At 36.5% G+C, this 15,093-nt stretch overlaps 1 protein-coding gene across 1 annotated transcript; it reads left to right on the top strand.

The window, feature by feature from the left end:
• Positions 1–1,368: 1,368 nt before the first annotated feature.
• On the top strand, positions 1,369–6,678 carry LOC100582276 (TSC22 domain family protein 3-like). The gene is made up of 3 exons (XM_012498821.2): positions 1,369–1,390; positions 3,656–3,797; positions 6,420–6,678. Exons 1-3 carry the CDS (start codon positions 1,369–1,371, stop codon positions 6,676–6,678), a joined length of 423 nt encoding a protein of 140 aa, XP_012354275.2.
• Positions 6,679–15,093: the final 8,415 nt, after the last annotated feature.

Raw genomic sequence — 15,093 nt, forward strand, 5'->3', positions numbered from 1 at the left:
AATAATCTTTGGTCCAGAATGCTGCCTGGTTCTAGAAGCTACTGCTTGCTCAAATAAACTTTGTTGAATTTAACTTGTCTTAGGTTTTTCCTTAACAAACTCCATGAGGTATATGCTATTTTATCTCCATGAAACATAGTAATATGAAGATTACAAAGGTTAAATAGCTTGTCTAAGCTCTCATAGTAAGTTGCAGAGCAGCACTATTGCACCTGTCCTCTTCTAAATATCTTCCTTGCAAATAATTTCAGTATTTTCAAAGTGTCCAAATGGTAAAATCACTTATATTTTCTAACAAGTAAGCAATTTATAATTTATTCATCAAGTTATTCTGAATAAGCAATTTAGTTTTTTTGATGATTAAGACATATTGCTGTGTCTTAGACACTAAGACAGTATTAGTGCAAGACATACATTAACTAGATAGTTAACTAGCTAATCTCTATGATAGGGGATGGGGTTTCAAAGTTTCTTAAGACTTAGTGTCTGGTCTTAAAAAACTAGTAGCAGAGGCCAGGCGCGGTGGCTCATGCTTGTAATCCCAGCACTTCGGGAGGCCGAGGTGGGCGGATCACGAGGTCAGGAGATCGAGACCACGGTGAAACCCCGTCTCTACTAAAAATACAAAAAATTAGCCGGGCGTGGTGGCGGGCGCCTATAGTCCCAGCTACTCCGAGAGGCTGAGGCAGGAGAATGGCGTGAACCCGGGAGGCGGAGCTTGCAGTGAGCCGAGATTGCGCCACTGCACTCCAGCCTGGGCGACAGAGCAAGACTCCATCTCAAAAAAAAAAAAAAAAAAAAAAAAAAAAAAACTAGTAGCAGAGTCGGAAAGATAGGTAAAGTGATGATGAAATGTGGCAAGTTCTATAGTAAACATTTGTGTAATATTCTATGGGAAATCAAATGAGGGAATGAGACTACCTCTATCAGGAAATAACAGTATGTTTCAGAGAAGGAATATTGAAAAGTGAGTAGGAGTTGATAAGGTAGAAAAAGAGAGAAAGACATGCTAGACAGTGGGAACAACACAGAAGTATAAAAGTGCATGACATGAAAATGGCATGAATGGTGAAGAGACTATTTCAATAAAGCAGTTGTATGTGGTATGTGGTAAAGAGCAGTGGGGAATGAAGCAAACAAGGTTAACTGATCAGGTCATGAAGGACTTTGTTTGCAATGACTAATTTATCCTTATAGTGAAAATATTTGGAGCCATAGAAGATATTCAAGCAAGAGATGAATAAAATTGTATTTACATTTTACTTTTAGATTCTAGTCTACAAATTTTACATTTACATTCTATTCTGTAAACAAATAATTCTATTTACAATATATTTAGATTATTCTTGTGCCAATGTAAATGATGGGATGAAAACAGAGAATCCTGGAGGTAAGAAGACTAAATATATGAATGCTCCACTAAACCATGTGAGAGATTATAAGTATCTGAGCTAATACAAAGATAGAAAAAATGATGGAAAATGTATTAAGAAGTAGAAATAAATTTAATTAAGACATAGGAAGGAGCGCTCCCAAGGAAACTTAGGAGTATGTCCCAGGCTGCAGTCCATTAAAAAAAAAAAAAAAAAAAAGACATAAGTATTGGGTAGTCCATGAATGGTAAAGAAGAGGAGGAACCATCAATGACCCCACAGCAGTTTCTTTTGGAAGTGACTAAATATGAGGTTCATATATAAATGAAAACATAACTTGCATTATAACTTAGTTTTGTTCAACTGCTCAGAGTCCCATTACCTTTTGTTATCTTCATGGGAATGGATTGCACAGTTAACCTCAGCTGGCTTAAAAATTCTTCCCACCAGTACAATAACTATGTGAGAAGCTTCGCATAAATTAACATTAATCTAATTCAACTAAAATTTGTTATTTGATTACACCTTATCTAATTTCTAAAAGGATTTGAAATAACTAGCACTGAAAGGCAGAGAAATATTGTTTTATTTTATAAAAAGACTTTGAAAACCACCATGGAAAACAGCGAATGTGTTTGTTTTGTTCATCACTATCACTTGTTTACTATTACAATGCTTGGCCCATAGTGAATATTTGTTAAATAAATAAACAAATTGAAAGCAAGTAAAAAACCCACACTAAGTAGCTACAATATAAGTAAAAGAAGTGTTACTCAAAAACTTTGAGTACATTAAGTTTTTTAAATTTGAAACATATTTTCCAAGAATTCTCGATGTAGTCAATGCTGAAGACTTTCCATAGAAAACCTGTAGCAAAACATTATATTTATCATAGCAAACATTTTAAAATTATGTATTAACACAAATACCTTAATTATAACAGGAGGTGCAATGTGTCACTAGCTAAATATTATCTTAAAACATACTACTATGCATTACCAGAAACTTCTCATTGTCAGTTTTAAGAAGGGTCAGGACTAATTTTGCCAGTAAAATATTGTGGATTTGGGGGGATATTGTATTAAATAAACTCTAAATCAACAGACATTTCATTTTACTGTTGAAGTTTCTTCCTAGAGTTTTCTTCTTTCACATTATTACATTTTGCCAGCCAGCTGTAGACGAAAACACAGTGCAGTATGTTAAACTCACAGTCAATGGATTCTGTTTCTAAGTTATGCTTCTCACAAAGTCCGCACTTTTAATAAATATTATATACTATGTTGTAACTTAATTATTATCAGAATTATTTTTAAATGAGAGGCAAAGACCAAAAGAATAATAAGATGTGACTACAGAAACTATTAAAGAAGCCAAATAATTTACTAAGAAAGCCAAATTAGAAAACAAAGAGTTTTATATTAAGGATGACAGAAAGATGACTCCCCATGAAATACATTTATTTGCCAACTGCCTAAAATTCATTCATGAATTCTAATCCAAAATACATACTTCCAAGCTTTAAGACACTCTGAAGCTAGAGTGATCAATTCCTCTGGGCCTACCTTAGACTTTCCAACTTTTACCACTGAAAGTCCAGTATCCCAGGAAACCTCTCTGTTCTACATTAACAGGGATGGTTAATCACTCTATATGAAACACATCAGAAAAAATAAGAAAAATATGATTTTATACCACATAAATTCATTCACATGTTTTATTAAGCTCTGACCTAACCAAACTATTCATTTCAATGTAAAATAAAAGCAATGAACCGAATCCACTTATTAAAGTAAAAAAGGAACTATGTCCTTCAGTTTCATCATATGTTTTCAAGTAGTTTATTATCCTGAATTATAATGGAAAAGAATTAAGTAGTTCCAGTAAATTCAGAACTATACCTTTCATTGCAAAATAATTATGTTATGGCTAGATCGAATACAACAGACTTCACATGTCTATTTTTACTCTGTCTCTCACATACTGCTCTTCTGTAGTTATAAATTTCACAAGTGATAACAGTTTAAACTAAGAAATTAACTCAACAAAAAATTCACGGTTAAGATAGTTCTCTTCTTCACATATTGAAGAATTGGTAGCAGATAAAAATTAAATTATATGAGAAAAGCTTAACATTTGGTGGATACATTTACAATATGCATATAATAAGCAACTTCAATGTTGAAATGCTAAATTTCATGTAGAAGTAAAATATTTTTTCTTAATAGGCCATTTTATTCTAAAAATAATATTATAAACACTATTCTCATATTCTTTCTCAGAAACAGACATAAACATCCTGGATTTTTATGGTGCCCTAATGTTTACATCTGATTCTCCACTAGGGTTTGAGCCTGAAAACCAACTGGGGCCAATAGAATCCAAGAAGAAATCTTCTGTGCTGAGATGTGACTTCAGAGAAAGGTTTCCTTCCATGATTAGGAGTGATAAACTAGGCAAATGTTCTGCCTTGCCCTTGCCTGCATCAAATATAGTCTGTCAGCATGAGATTCCTGGGGATTCAGTTATAAGTATGTGAGGATGAGATCCCCCAAGGGGAAGCCTGAGAGAATAAAAGAAGCCACTTAACCAACACCTGAACCATCTCTCTTTGGTATTCTTTATGTGAAAGTAATAAACCTCTAGGGTTTAATTCCATTTTAGTCTGGTATTCTAATACACGTGGCTGAAAGCATCTTAATTGATACTCCAGTTTTCCAACCACAAAAACAAAAATACTATAGCTGTCAACATGATAAAAGGCAACTTGTTGGATAAACAACTAAACTTATCACTTTGGTATTTGTCTTTACCTATTTCACTGTTTTTATATAGTTAGGTTTTTTTCTCTGAATTGAACTTTTATTCTGACTCAAGATGCACAGGACTAGTAATTTCTCCCAAGGGCTAACATCATGCCAGCTTCCACTCACAAATGACAGAAAATCTTGTTATAAGAATTATTGCCGGGCACGGTGGCTCACGCCTGTAATCCTAGCACTTTGGGAGGCCAAGGCAGTCAGATCACTTGAGGTCAGGAGTTCGAGACAAGCCTGACCAATATGGAGAAACCCTATCTCTACTAAAAATACAAAAATTAGCCAGGTATGGTGGCAAGCACTTGTAATCCCATCTACTCGGGAGGCTGAGGCAGGAGAATTGCTTGAATCTGGGAGGCAGAGGTCGCAGTGAGCCAAGATTGTGCCACTGCACTCCAGCCTGGGTGACAAGAACGAAACTCCATCTCAAAAAAAAAAAAAAAAAAAAAAAAAAAAGAATTACTAACATGTCAATACAGAGACAAAAAGTTCCCAGAAAATTTTCCCACTTGAAATGTTCATGAAGGGAATTTCCAGTTTCCAGTTCATCATATAAAGAATGTGAGAGTCAACAGTCCTGTCCACACAACAACAACGAAAGCTGAACAAACTAAAAATCAACACCATATTACTGATTCATCAGAGAACCTAGGGCACAGGGCAAACCACTGTCCCCAAAATTGGAGAGGAAGATAAGCAGATAGAATAACAACTTATTGAAGCAGAAATGCACACACAGAAATCCCCATGTTAACCAAACCAGAGTAGAAAAATCTAAACAATAATTAATACATTTCTAGAAGATTTGTGTGAAAAAAGTTTGAGAGTTAAAAGCTCCAAGGTGGGGGTAGTCTTAGAGATGCTTTCACATTTTTGTGAGTTTTACTGCCAAGAGATAACTAGGTTCTCACAGTGAACATCAGAGAAAAATGTCTTAGTTATTTCAGCAGGAGGAGAGGAAAAGTAGCCATTAGGAAATACTCTGAGAGCATTCAGTTTTTCACAAGGCCTGCCCTCAAGAAAGACTATTTTATCAAAGCTGTATCCACTGGGGTTTTATCAGAGGCTAACCCACCTGGAAGGAAAATATTCAACTCCAGCAATATCTGGACTCCCTGCATCACCTAGGTGGTGAAGGAAAGATAAGAAGCACTTACAAAGGTCATAGCTCAGGGAAACAGGCTCACTAAAAGGCTGAGGTCAAACCATAGGGCAATATAATGATTCTCCTTTCACCCACATTCTAGCAACACATCAGTAAAGACCTATGTACCACAGTTATCCAATATATCATGACTTCCTTCCAACAAAAAATTATAAAGGATAGTAAAAGACCACATAATTTGAAGAGACAGAGCAAATATAAGATCTGGATTCAGATATGACACAGATTTGAAGATTATCTGGTAGAAAATTAAAAATAACTGATTTAATAAGCCAAATATTCTAATGAAAGAAAAGCCAACATGCAAGAACAGATGGATAATGTAAGCCATGAGATGGAAATTTTAAGAAAGAATACAAAGAAACGCTAGAAATAAAAAACACTGTAACAAAAAAGAAGAATACCTTTGACAGGCTCATTAGTAAACTGAACATGGCCCATGAAGGAAACAGTGAACTGGAAGATAACGTCAATAGAAATTTCACAAACTGAAATGCAAAGAACAAAAAAGACAGAAAAAAAATAGAACAGAAATGTGAGATTACTGCAAAGGGTATAACATATATCAATGAGAATACTGGGAAAAGAAGAAAATGAGAAAGGAACAGGAGAAACACTTGAAGCAATAATGACTGAGAATCTACTAGGATTAATGTCAGACATGAACCACAGTTACAGGAATTTCAAAGCACACAGAGCAGTATAAATGTCAAAAAGTCTACACCTGGGAAAATTATATAAAGAAAATCAAAGACAGAAAAAAATCTTGAAAAAGGTCATAAGGGACAAAAATACCGTAACTAGAAAGCAACAAGGATAAGAATTATATTGGACTTCTTTTTTAAATTGCAGCCTGTGCCATCAGAACCAGCTGCTGCAGCCACAGAGGTAGCCAGAATCAGAGGGAAGGTGGGCTGGGCTGTGCAGGGCTGTGCAGGATGGGGCAGGCTTCTGGCCACCCACCATGCACTGCTTTGGAGAAGGCTGCAAGCTTCCCAGCCTAGAAGAAATTCCTAGCTAGCTTTAAAGTCAGTGCCTCCAGAGCCAGCATGGTGGCCGTAGACAACAAGATAGAGTAGGCCACGGATCCCTGGCTGTGATGAAGAATCATCTGATGCATGCTGTGAGAGAAGAGGTGGAGATTCTGAAGGAGCAGATACTAGAGCTGATGGAGATGAACTCCCAGCTGGAGTGCAAGAACACCCTCTTGAAAACCCTGGCGAGCCCAGAGCAGCTGGAGAAATTCCAGTCTGGTCTGAGCCCTAAAGAGCAAGCTCCAGAATCCCAATTGCCTGAGGCCCTTGGTGGTTCTGCAGTGTAAGTGGTTACACCAGCTACGCAAGGTGTAAACTTCTCATGAGATGATGCTTGGGGAAACAAAAACAAACTGGAAAGAACTAGGTAAAATAAGTTTAGTGGCTTTGCTCACTCCGAGGACAGAACCACCAGCTTGGCCAACTTGGTGAAACCTTGTCTCTACCAAAAAAATACAAAAATTAGCTGCGCATGGTGGCGCACGCCTGTAATACCAGCTACTCGGGAGGCTGAGGCACAAGAATTGCTTGAACCTGGTAGGCAGAGGCTGCAGTGAGCTGAGATTGTGCCATTGCACTCCAGCCTGGGTGACAGAGCAAGACTCTGTCAAAAAAAAAAAGAAAAAGAAAAAGAAAAAAGGACATGGTCACCTGGGTCCATTCTAGTGACAGACCCCCAACAAAGACTAGATCTCTGGAGGCTGATTTGCATGGGGTCTAGTAACTCCAAGCCAGTGAACCTCTAATGCTACTGCACCCTGGGGGCTCCCAGGGACTGGGCAACTTAGTTGCAACTGGCAAAGAGGAAGGGTAGTTTGAGATGTGATACCAGTTTGCTCCAGAAGGTATAAGGGGCCTGTTTCTTATTCCGTGGACATCTTCAACAATTTCACCTGACAATAACTGTTCCTATGAATAAGTCACTTGTGTTTTAAGCAGAGGCAGCCTCCCTTTTCTCCTCTGCTTTGTGAAAGCAGAGGACACAGATGGGACAGATTGAGCCAAGTCAGCCTTCTGTTGGTTAATATGGTATAAAGCATGGTTTTGTACACAGTGCAGTGTGAGATTACAGCTTTAGGATAACTGCTTACAAAGTTCTGCTTGGTTAGTATTGGCATAGTTTTTCTTAAAGTCACAAATGCATACACACACACACACACACACACAAACACACACACACCCCCATAGGGCTAGATCTGTATCTTAGTGTAGTGATATATACATACACTCATCCACCTACATGTTGAAGGGCCTAAACAGCTTTGGAAGTATTGACTGGTACCTTATCTCTTAAGGCTAACTCTTTTGACTGTGTTCATTTACGATATTGATGCAGTTTCTCCTTTAGGTTAAGTAAGACTCATGAGTAAAGGCAGGGAGGGTGCCAGCCTCTGAATGCAGCCACAGATGCCTTACTGCTGCAATCCTTTCCCCAGCTGTCCACTGAAGACACATGAAGTCATTTGAATGCCATACCCACCATTCACTGGTGCTGACTTCATAGAATGGGGTTAACGGACCAGTTTGCACTTCACAGTGTCATTTAAATTATTTTTAATTATTTAAAAATAAATAAATAATTATGTGGAAAACTTACAAATGAGAAGAAGGAGGGTGTCCTACTGTGGATGAGGGATGGACAAGGGAATGGCTTTAATCAAATGGAGCCTGGGAGGTGTACACAGGGAGCTTGTCTGTAGGGGAGTGATATGCTTTGTCTCTGTGTCCCTACCTAAATCTCACCTTGAATTGTAATAATCCCCGTGTCAAGGGCGGGACCAGGTGAAGATAATTGAATCATGGGGGTGGTTTTCCCTATGCTGTTCTGGTGATAGTGAGTGAGTTCTTACAAGATCTGATGGTTTTATAAAGTGCTTCCACCTCCACTTGGCACTCATTCTGTCTCTTGCTGCCCTGTGAAGAGATGACTTCCACCATGACTGTAAGTTTCCTGAGGCATTTTCCCAGCCATGTGGAACTGTGAGCCAGTTAAAACCTCTTTTCTCCATAAATGATAAAGTCTCCGGTATTTCTTCATAGCAGCATGAGAAAGGACCAATACAGGGAGTGTGTGATAGTTTCTGATACATTATCCTGATGTGTGTTTCCAGGATTTGGATTTGGATTTTTCAAATGTAGCTTGAAATTTCAGTAAACTTTCCTCTTTTTTTTCTAAAAAAAACTGCCAACAACAAGAAAGTACAATAAAATATTTAAAGTCTTGAAAACAACCCACCAACCTCGAATTATCCATCTAGCCAAATTAATTTTCAAAAGTGAAGGACAAATAAAGATTCTTCCAGACAAATAAAAATTGATGCAATTGCTGCCAGTAAGACTACCTGGCAAGAAAGGTTAAAAAAATTTATTTAAAGATAAGGAAAATCACATAGGTGAGAAACTTGGACCTAAATAAAGAAAATGAGAACATTAGTAAATGAATAAATAGAGGTAAAATAAAACATATTTCTTATTTTTAATGATCTAACAAATAAGTTTGTTCAAAATAATAATAGCAACAGTGTGTACAATTATTATAGCTATAGATAAGTTAAATGAAAGACAGTTATTATAGAGGAATGGGAAGGAGAAATTAGCAATACTTCATTAGAGGGTACTTTTACTGCTTCCAAAGTGGCATAGTGTTATTTGAAACTAGAGTTGCATTTATTGTAAATACATATTTTAATCTCTACAGCAACCAATAAGTAAAAGCAGTTTAAAGAAGAGTAAAGTATAAAAAAATGTATAATGTATACGCTAAGAAAGGTGGGAAAACAAAATCGTATCAAATCATCAATTAAGATTGAGGAGGCAGAATAAAAATGGAAGATAAAATCAAAAGAAAGAAGGACGATGAATAGAAAACAATAAAAAATGTTGCAGATATTAACCAAATTATATCAATAATCACCTTAGACATCAGTGATCTAAATACAGCAATTAAAAGACAGAGACTGTCAGAATGGATTATAAAAGACCCAACTGTGTGTTGTCTTAAAAAAAAAACTATTTTCAATATAAAGACACATCTAGATTAAAAGTAAAGGGATAAAGAAAGTGAGTGGCTATATCAATTTCAGAGAGAGTAGACTTCAGAGCAAGAAAAATTGTCAAGGATAAAAAGGACTGTTATCTAGTGATAAAAAAGTCAATTATTCAAAGAGACATAATAATATTTCACGAATGTGTCTAAAAACAGAGTGTCAATATACATGTGGCAAAACTAATAGAAATGCAAGGAGAACAATACTAATCTACTATTATATTGGAATACTTCAACACCCCTCCGTCAGAAATGAACAGATCCAGCCAGAAGATTATCAGGAAAGATACAGTTGAACTTAACAACATTATCAATCAATTGGATCTAATAGACACCTATAGTATATTTTACCCAGCTACAGGAGAAAACACATTATCCTCAAGCTTACACGGATTCAGCAAGATAGACCTTATTCTAGGCCACAAAACACACTAAACCAAATTTAAAAGAATATAAATTATACAATGGGTGCTCTCAGAGCACAGTGGAAATAATTAGAAACCAACAACAGAAAGATAGCCAGAAAACCACAAAATACATAAAGATTAAGCAACACACTAATAAGTAAGACACACGGCTACGAAAAATTCTCAAGAGAAATTTAAAAATACTTTGAACTAAATGAAAATGAAAATACAACTTATCAAAAATCGTGTGATGCCACAAAACTAATGCTTACAAGGAAATCTATAGCAGTGAATTAATATGAGTTTATATATTAAAAAGAAGAAAGATCTGAAATGAGTAATCTAAGCTTCCACCTTATGAAACTAGAAAAAGAGCAAATTGAATCCAAAGTAAGCAGAAGAAATAATATACCACATATTTGAAATAAATCAATGAATTTGGAAACAGGAAATCGTAGTAAAATCAATGAAACCAAAAGTTGTTTCTTTGAGAAGATCAATAAAATTTATAATACTCTAGCCATGCTAACTAAAGAAAAAAGAGAAGACACAAATGACTAATATCAAAAATAAAAGGGAAGCCATAATGAGTAAACATCAAAGGGGTAAAAAAGAAATAAACAACTGTATGCCCACAAATTTGATAACATAGATGAAATAGGCTAATTCCTTCCAAAATATAATTCTCTAAAACTCACACAAGAAGGAATAGATTATCTGAATAGGCCTGTATCTATTTAAAAAGTTTAATCAATAGTTAAAAATCTTCAAAACAGAAAGCATTGTTCCCAGATGGGTTCGCTGGCAAATTCTACCAAATATTTAAAGAAGAAATTATGGCAAATTATCTGCAATCTCCTCTAGCAAATAAAAGCAGAGGAAACCTATCCTAACTTGTTCTATGAGGTCAGCATTAGTTTAAAGCAAAACTAGATAAGGACTTTACAAGAAAACAAAACTAAAGACCAATATCCCTCATGAATATAAGTGTAAAAAACCTCAATAAAATATTAGCAAATTGAATGCAAATGTACAAAAATAATTACTCACTTTCAGGCACGCAACATTGGTTCAATATCCAAAAATGAATTAGTATATTCCATTACATCAACAGATTACAGAATATAAATCACCATATCATATCAACAGATGCAGAAAAAGCATTTGATAAAATCCAAAATCCATTAATAATAAAAATATCTCAAAAAATTGCAATAGAGTAGAACTTCCTCCAACTGGTAAAAAACATCTATAAAAAGAGATTCAGTCCAGACGCGGTGGCTCACGCCTGTAATCCCAGCACTTTGGGAGGCCGAGGCAGGCGGATCACGAGGTCAGGAGATCGAGACCATCCTGGCTAACACGGTGAAACCCTGTCTCTACTGAAAATACAAAAAATTAGCCAGGTGTGGTGGTGGGTACCTGTAGTCCCAGCTACTCGGGAGGCTGAGGCAGGAGAATGGTGTGAACCTGGGAGGCGGAACTTGCAGTGAGCCGAGATCGTGCCACTGCACTCCAGCCTGAGCGACAGCAAGACTCTGTCTCAAAAAAAAAAAAAGATTCAATATTGTCAAGATATCAGTTTTTATCAAATTGATCTACAGATTCATTGCTTTAATTCCAATCAACATCACAGGAAGTTATTTTGTGGTTATCAATAAACCGATCCCAAAGTGTATATGTAGAAGCAAAAAACCTAGAATAGCCAACACAATACTGAAGGAGAAGAAGAAAGTTGGAGGACTGGCACTACTCAATTTCAAAACTTACAATAAAGCTATAGTAATTAAGGCAGTGTGGTACTGGCAAAGAATAGCAAATAGATCAGCACAACAGAGTAGAGAACCAGAAATAAACCCACATAAATATAGTAAACAGATCTTTGACAAGGGAGCAAAGTAAAATGTAGCAAAGATAGTTTATTTCAAAAAATGATTCTGGAACCAGTAGATATACACATGAAGAAATTAATCTACACACAGACTTTACACCCTACACAAAACTTGTGGAGACTGTGAAAAGGGGTATCAGACGAGAGAGAGACAAATGGGTGGAGCCTAGGGGACTTCTGGAGGAAGGTGATATATTTTGTATAATACTGTAATGGTGCATACTTGTCATTTACATTTGTACATTATGAAATGTACAACACAAAGAATGAAATGTACTTTGGTTGATAATGATGTGTCAATGTTGGTTCATTGATTGTGACAAATGTAGCATTCTGGTGCAAGATGATGCCAGGGAGGCTCTGCTTGCACTTTGCACTATCCACTCAATTTTGCTGAGCATCTAAAACAGCTCCAAAATAAAGTCTTGACCAGGTGTGGTGGCTCACGCCTATAATCCCAGCACTTTAGGAGGCAGAGGCGGGTGGATCCCGAGGTCAGGAGTTCAAGACCAGCCTGGCCAAGATGGTGGAACCTGGTCTCTACTAAAAATACAAAAATTAGCAGGGCGTGGTGGCGGGTGCCTGTAATTCCAGCTACTTGGGAGGCTGAGGCAGGAAATTGCTTGAACCCAGGAGGCGGAGGTTGCAGTGAGCCAAGATCATGCCACTGCACTCCAGCATGGGTGGCAGAATGAGACTCCATCTCAAAAACATAAATATAAATATAAATATAAATATAAATATAAATAAAGTCTTAATATTTTTTAAAGGTCATAAAGATAACTAGATGCTTTCTTGTGCCATCATGGATTGTGAAGCAAACAGGCAAGTTTCAACAGAATAGAAATATGTATAGGCAAGTTCCTGAGTGGCAGGGAAGCAATAAAGACAAGTTTAGGGGAAGTGCCTGATTCATTTTGTGATGGTGGGATTGTATAATTTGTACTTAGCCACCAAAATCAACTGACACAGTTTGGATATTTGTCCCCACTATTTGTTGAAGTTGAAGAATCTAACTTCAAATTTCATGTTGAAATGTAATCCCCAATATCGGAGGCGGGGCCTTGTTGGAAGTGACTGGATCATGGGGACAGATCTCTCATGGCTTGGTACTGTCTTGGAGATAATGAGTTGCAAGATCTGGTTGTTGAAAAGCGTGGCACCCCACCCTCACCTTGTCCCTGTTATCACCATGAGAAGTGTCTGCTCCTATTTCACCTTCCACCTTGAATAAAACTACCTGAGGTCTCCCTAAAAACTGAGGAGATGCCAGCACCATGCTTCCTGTAAGCATGTCATAAATTAAAATTCACTTATTTCTTATGTTTTTTTTAATTATATTCCCCCCTCTAGAATGTAAAAACTACTATGGATAGCAGAGACCATGTCTATCTTGTTCAACATTCTATCCCCTAGGCCAAACATAGTGCCTGACACATAGGGGTCCCTTAATAAATATACTTTATATAAGTAAGTGGACTGCAAATAGATCTTAAAATGATCAAATAGATCTTAAAATGCACCTTAATATCATCATATATTGAATGTCACGAAAATAAAATAAGATCTATAAACAATTATGTGAAGAAAAATACATGTCGTGTTGGTTGGGGGGAAGAGTTGAAGCAAACGTGAAATACCTAGCAGTCAAACTGAAACAGAGAGCTCACTTAAGTTGACGAATAATGTATCCAAACATTTTAAAGGTTATTTCAGTATTATTGGAGCCATAAGTACGTCAACAAATTAACCAAAACAAATGTCCCCACATTATTAATGAATGATTTTTTTGTCTTAATAGTAAACCAGTTTCAAGGCTATTTCAGCAACCAAAGTCTAGAATTAAGACTTTAACAACCATGAAAAGAAATAAGGATAAAAAATTTGAGCCACAATCAGGACACCTCAATCAACAGTAACTATACCAGGACCTCTTATATCCTTTGATTTTTTGAGTCAGGTTTGTCCCTTCTATTTAAATTTAAATCTAATTTTAATATTAATTCCTACCTATTTATCTTTGTTTTTGTTGCATTTGCTTTTAAGTTCTTGGTCATGAAGTCTTTGCCTAAGCCAATGTCTAGAATGGTTTCTGCACAGCAAAAGGACCAGTCAGCAGAGTAAACAGACAACCCACAGAGTGGGAGAAAATCTTCACAATCTATACATCCAACAAAGGACTAATATCCACAATCCACAAGGACCTCAAATCAGCAAGAAAAAAAAACAAACCACCCCATCAGAAAGTCCCCTAAAGATATAAACAGACAATTCTCAAAAGAAGATATACAAATGGCCAACAAACATATGAAAACATGCTCAGTATCACTAATGACCAGGGAAATGCAAATCAAAACCACAATGTGACACCACCTTACTCCTGCAAGAATGGCCATAATGAAAAAATCGAAAAATGACAGACATTGGCATGGACGCAGTGAAATGAGAACACTTCTACATTGCTGGTGGGAATGTAAACTAGTACAACCACCATGGAAAACAGTGTGGAGATTCCTTAAAGAACTGAAAGTAGAACTACCATTTGATCCAGCAATCCCACTACTGGGTATCTACCTGGAGGAAAATAAGTCATTATATGAAAAAGATACTTGCACATGCATGTTTATAGCAGCAGAATTTACTATTGCAAAAATATGGAACCAGCCCAAATGCCCATCAATCAACAAGTGGATAAAGATATTGTGCCACACACACACATACACACACATATATACATATGTATATATCTATATAATAGAATACTACTCAGCCATAAAAAGAAATGAATTAATGACATTTGCAGCAACCTGGATAGAACTGGAGACTATTATTCTAAGTGAAGTAACTCAGGAATGGAAAAGCAAACATCGCATGTTCTCACTCATAAGTGGGAGCTAAGCTATCAGGATGCAAAGGCATAAGAATGATACAATGGACTTTGGTGACTCCAGGGAAAGGGTGGGAGAGGGGTGAGAGCTAAATGGCTACAAATTCTGTTCAGTGCATACTTCCGGGGTGATGGCTGCAGCAAAATCTCACAAATCACCACTAAAGAACTTACTCATGTAACCCAATACCACCTGTTCCCCAAAAACCTATGGAAACAGAAAGTTTTAAAAAATAAAATAACCCTTAAAGAAATTATTTCTTCAATACTGTAATAATTCATATAAGATGCTCTTCAAAGAACACCTTTCCAGTAATGACGTTTCCACCAATGAACTTATGCCAACTCTGTCTTTGATTCTCCAAAACCAATGAACTCTATTTCCAAGCAGCTTATGTGAACTTATTTTTTTGCCAATATCAGCTTCCCTTTACTCTGCCTCTTCAAATGCATGCGTGACTTGGCATAGCT

Source organism: Nomascus leucogenys, chromosome X (genome assembly GCF_006542625.1).
Source record: "Nomascus leucogenys isolate Asia chromosome X, Asia_NLE_v1, whole genome shotgun sequence".
Taxonomy (NCBI): domain Eukaryota; kingdom Metazoa; phylum Chordata; class Mammalia; order Primates; family Hylobatidae; genus Nomascus; species Nomascus leucogenys.

Excerpts from the sequence above, each read along its gene's own strand:
- LOC100582276 (XM_012498821.2), top strand. The coding sequence starts at position 1,369 with ATGAAAACAGAGAATCCTGGAG. Across the intron at positions 1,391-3,655 it reads GAAAACAGAGAATCCTGGAG|AAACAGACATAAACATCCTG; the intron begins GTAAGAAGACTA and ends ATTCTTTCTCAG. Across the intron at positions 3,798-6,419 it reads AGATGTGACTTCAGAGAAAG|ACAACAAGATAGAGTAGGCC; the intron begins GTTTCCTTCCAT and ends TGGTGGCCGTAG.